Genomic DNA, 5,214 nt, shown 5'->3' with positions numbered 1-5,214 from the left:
TTTGAATTACAGTTTTGTCAGGTAACTTTTTAGTTTTCTTCAGAACCGCCACACTTTTCCATAGTGGCTGCACCAATTTACATTCCCATCAACAGTGTAGGAGGGTTCCCTTTTCTCCACCCTCTCCAGCATTTGTTATTTGTAGACTTTTTTTAATGATGGCCACTGAAGTCATATTTTTATATATTTCAATCCACTGTGTTGTTATCTTTTTGGCCAACGGAATCCTTTTCAAGCTTGTTCCTACCATCACTGACTCCCGTAAGTAGTCTTTGATACGAAGTTTTTCGCTTTCTAGTGTGACAGAATGTTCCAGGCTTACCCTGAACAAGATAAACAACTTTTCTTTCTAGACCTGGAATGATCCATTTTTCCAAGGAGCTCTGGTTCCTTATTTTAAAAGAATGGCGTTTAGAGACCGCAGCCTTGGTGGGAGTGATACTCATTAATACTGATGAACCCAGTATTGTTTCGAAGACTTAACCTGGATGATCAGATCAGACCCTTTGGAAAAGCAAGGGGAACATTTTGAACACTAGGAGGGCAGAGACACACTTGTTGGCTGTCTGCAGGAAGCTTCTTTTCATTTGGTATCTTAGTATCTATCACATGTGGTTAGGTTGTGGGTGAGAACTTATCAGAGTTACCTTCAACCTGAACCAGAGGACAAAATAGGTTAATAAAATAAGGCCATTTGGGGAGAGCAGATCAGGCTGACATTACGGGATCATGCACATGATGATAAAATGAGGTTTAAAGCTTGCCGCGGAAGCTATTAACTGGACGATGGGGGTGGGGTGGGGAGGTTATGTTTACATTGCCTGGGGGGGTGTTTTTGTTTGAAATAACCCGAGGAAAAAGGTTGAGGGTCACAGAAAATACCCTATTAAGGGTTACTAGTCTGCACTGTGGAGATGCAGGGTTAAAGTTACTTCAGAAAGTGTAAGGCCACCTTCCAGCCGGATCTTAACGAAGAGCCAGTTGCTCCTTGACTCCTGAACTTGGCAGTAGACATCCCTTTTTAATCTGAAAGTTCCAAGAGCTGATTTTGTGCCACTTAAATGTCTACTTTTCTGATTAAGCTACTTCATCCGATTGAAGACCTGAGGCTGCATTTGTCCTATGTTCTTAGGCTGGAGGTTCTCTCATCCTTCTCCAAAATATTTGTATCCTTCTAGACTCCCTGAATTTTGTGATATCTTAAGATTGGAGAGAGGTGGAAAACGAGTGTCAGATTGCAGTGCTGTTAGTGTACTTTCACTTGAAAACGAGGTAGGAAGAATCTAAACATTTAAGTACTGTGTCCCAAAGTATGTATTTAAGGCTTAGGATTAATCAGCAAGCAAAACAGGTCACTGCCCTCCAGGGCTTGCATTCCATTGGGGAAGCAGTCAACATACATTCTCAGCTACCCTTCAGACAACCAGGAATTTTACAGATGAGAATTTGCTCAGAAAATTGTGAATTTGCCAGCCGAGAGCTAGGAATTGAGTGTAGTTGTGTCCGACTCCCAACACCAAACTAGCACATAGCCGCACCTGGCCCCAACTACCATACTTTAGCCTGGACTGGTAACAGCTTTTTTGCTGGCCTCCTTACTGCCACTGTCGTACCATTCCAATGTATTCTTACCAGCTGCAGTAAGCTTTAAAAACAAACTGGATTTTGACCCTTAGTTTCAAAGCCTTTGATAAATTGCCAAACAAATGGGTATATCCACACTGAGTACTACTTGACAATAAGAAGGAACAATGATAAAAGCAACAAGGGATGAGGCTGAATTTCAAACATGCTGAGCAAAAGAAGCCAGACACAAAAGAGCACATAGATGGTTCCATTTCTGTGAAACTAGAACCTAGTGCCAGCAGACTAATGGTAACTTGAGACTAGTGATGGGTGTGGTGGGAGGTTGCCTGAGAAAGGTGTTTACAGAAGTATAAACATTTGTCAAGCTCCAAGCATTTAAAAGTTGTACATAGGGGGCTTCCCTGGTGGCGCAGTGGTTGAGAGTCCGCCTGCTGATGCAGGGGACACGGGTTCGTGCCCTGGTCCGGGAAGATCCCACGTGCCGCGGAGCGGCTGGGCCGTGAGCCATGGCCGCTGAGCCTGTGCGTCCGGAGCCTGTGCTCCGCAACGGGAGAGGCCACAACAGTGAGAGGCCTGCGTACCACAAAAAAAAAAAAAGTTGTACATAAATAGTGCCTTAAAAGGCCTTTGAAGGTTTCTGACAGGTACCTATTGCCTGTTTTCACCCTCTTGCCACTCTTGGCTAACCCTGCGTGTCACCTAGCCTTTTCCCACTTGCAGGCAATTGACATCTTTTGCCTGGAATGTTCCCTTGTGTGGCTGGCTCTCCCACTTTTGGGTCTTAGCCTAAGTATTGCTAATTGGTGTTCTCTATCCCACTGTTTTCCTTCAAAGTGCCAGTAAGCTTGAATTTACCTCTTGGCTTATTTGCTTATTGCCCATCTTCCTTAGTAGAAGTAAAGTGCTTTTTCCAAGCAGGGGCTTTGTGTGTCTTCACCCAGGGCCTGACACAAATAGTGATTGAATGAATTGGTGAGAAGTGACTACCAAATTAGTGACCCATATTAAGTGCTATACGAACATGTCAAATTTGAATAGAAAAAAGTTCATTTAAGATTCATCTGGGAGGCTTCCCTGGTGGCGCAGTGGTTGAGAGACCGCCTGCCGATGCAGGGGATACGGGTTCGTGCCCCGGTCCCGGAAGATCCCACATGCCGCGGAGTGGCTGGGGCTGTGAGCCATGGTCGCTGAGCCTGCGTGTCCGGAGCCTGTGCTCTGCAACGGGAGAGGCCACAACAGTGAGAGGCCCGCGTACCGCAAAAAAAAAAAAAAAGATTTATTCATCTGTATGGTAATAAGTTTGCAGGTGTGAACAATGGAAAGGAAGACTGTTAAAATGACAGGATTTAGAGTCAAAAGATTCTTTTCAGTAAATTAAGAATGATCCCTGGGCTTCCCTTCCAAAAAAAAAAAAAAAAAAAAAAAAGAATGATCCTGCTTCCCTACTTCATGAAATGGTGAAGAAAAATATAATGTGATAACCTGAAAACCATAATTAGGATTATTAATAATAGCTAAAATCTTTGGAGCCTTCATTGTGAGCCAGACTGATCTCATTTGCTATCTCGCAGCATCTTAACACTTGGTACTGTTGGAAGCTTGCTGCAATTTATAAGTAAATGTTGGAGGCAATATTCAAATCCAGGACCTCTAACTTGAGTTTATGCTCTTAATAAGGACTTCACTTGACGGGACTTCTGGGTGAATCTTACTTGGGTGATAGCTTTATTTGTGGAATCAACAAAACACTATCTGAGCCTTGAAAAAAATTGCCGGCATTTTAGAATATAAATAATTATGGACCCATTTCATTCAAAAGTAATAGGAAAAACAGTACAGAAAATTGTAAGTCTGATTATTGGCCGGGAGATACTTCAAACACCCCACTTTAGCAGGTAGTAGGCTAAACCCACCTCTTGACTGGGCTGTCAGAGAAGTAAGATCAAGCATGGCGATGCCACAGGACCCAAGGGAAGCATATGTTTTGTGGTTGGGCATTGCATGCTGTCTTGGGATTTGCTGGTTCTGGCAATGAGAATGGCTAAGTAAATTCAGCCCAGCTCTTCACACAAGAACTTTCTCCATTGCTCAGCACCTAGCTTTGTAAAGGTTTTCTGTACTTGTGTCCAGTGCTGAAACAGAGGCTGTTTAAGATGGCCTCAGCTTTGAAAGGGAACTTAAATAAAATAGCTTGCAGGGAAGCCTGATAATCGGAACAACTGATGATAGTTCATATTCCATGACTAGGAAGTAGCACTGTTTGACAGTGTCTACCTCAGTTTCACTATACGTGAAATGGGGCTATCAGCCATAGCCAGTGACGCAGGAAGTTTTTAACCAAATAGTCCGGATTCCTGAGTTTTGCTTTTTGAGCTTGTTCAGTTTCTTTCCCTCTATGACAAACCCCTTAGCATTAGGCCAAAGCAGAGCCTAGCTGTCTGGAGGTCTAGACAGTGTGAGACAGTGTACGTGTGACAAGAACACCTACATTTTGAGGTTGGTGGCAAGGACAGGAGTGATTCCTCTGAAGGGGCGGAGGGGGTTAGAAGAGATGCCCTTAGAAGGGACCTGGTTAAAAGAGTCAAACTGCTTAGTGTGCAAAGAGTGGCAAATCTCAGCCTGGAGGCCGGCAAAGGGCCTCGAGTGGTCGCTGACCATAGTCCTGCTGGCTCCTCCCGGGCCTGTATAGCCTGACCGGGCTGGGCTGCAGTGAAGCCTTGGGGACGCTAGGTGGCAGCCGTGCGTTTCCAAAGCTGGCTCACCTACCGGAGAGCCCAGCTGGGATCTCGGGAACCGACCCGGGAGCCCTGGAAGGGGGTCGGTGGGGGTGGGGTGGGGGCTTAAGAGACGCCCTCGAGATCCCCTCCCCTCAACGGCAGGGACGGAGATTGAAAGAGGGCTCACATAGGGTGGCCAGCCGTCCGAGAGGGCGCCTGGGACCTGCCACGATCCTGCGTGAACTCACAGAGCGGGTAAAAGCGACCCCCTTAAGTGGAGCCGCCCCGAGGGCTGGGCCTGACCCGCTCCTTCCCTGCTCCCCACTCAAGCGCCGGTGGCTGTGAGTGCGAGTAGCGAATGTGGGCGAGCAAGGACGTTCCGCACCTAACTGCGTTCTTGGGGACCGCAGCCTGTCCAGTTCCGGCAGCGTTTGCGCCGTGGCGCGGGGTCGTTGCGCCCAGGCGCAGAATTCCGACGGCTTCGAGCGCTCACCAGCTCCAGCCTAGCTGGCTCTGCCCCTTCGGAGCTGCCGGTCCCGTCGCCGAGAGTCTGAGCGCCTCCCTCCAACCCGGAGCCGCCAGGAGAAGGAGGAGGAGGCAGTGGAGAGGCTGCGGCAGGCAGGCAAGCAGGCAGGGCCGCCTTTGATGTGGGCGCGGCGCACCCAGGCTAGCTGAGCGCCCGTCCGCGGGGCTGCCCACCCTGCCTGGACGTCTGTCCGTGTGCCTGTGGCTCTGTCTACCCGCCCGGCCGTTCTTCTGACTTTCCGACTGCGTATCTGTCTGTCTATACGCGGGTTCCCCTCCCTCCAGTCCCACTGACTGCCTCTCCATCTCTCTCTCCCCCAGGTGTTCACACTTCCTGCTGCTGTGCTTCCAGGTACAGGTACGTGGGCTTCTGACTCTGACCTCC

At 48.1% G+C, this 5,214-nt stretch overlaps 1 protein-coding gene across 1 annotated transcript in view; it reads left to right on the top strand.

Annotated features, from left to right (window-relative positions):
- The first annotated feature begins 4,138 nt into the window (after positions 1–4,138).
- The window catches only part of FGF18 (fibroblast growth factor 18), a 35,914-nt gene continuing 34,838 nt past the window's right edge, over positions 4,139–5,214 (top strand). The window contains exons 1-3 of the mRNA XM_024753372.1: positions 4,139–4,270; positions 4,467–4,645; positions 5,151–5,187. Of these exons, the coding sequence (XP_024609140.1) occupies positions 4,139–4,270; positions 4,467–4,645; positions 5,151–5,187 (348 nt within the window). The remainder of the gene's footprint in view (positions 4,271–4,466; positions 4,646–5,150; positions 5,188–5,214) is intronic.

Source organism: Neophocaena asiaeorientalis, unplaced genomic scaffold (genome assembly GCF_003031525.2).
Source record: "Neophocaena asiaeorientalis asiaeorientalis breed wild unplaced genomic scaffold, Neophocaena_asiaeorientalis_V1.1 scaffold268, whole genome shotgun sequence".
Classification (NCBI taxonomy): domain Eukaryota; kingdom Metazoa; phylum Chordata; class Mammalia; order Artiodactyla; family Phocoenidae; genus Neophocaena; species Neophocaena asiaeorientalis.
This window is presented reverse-complemented; position numbering and strand designations above follow the sequence as displayed.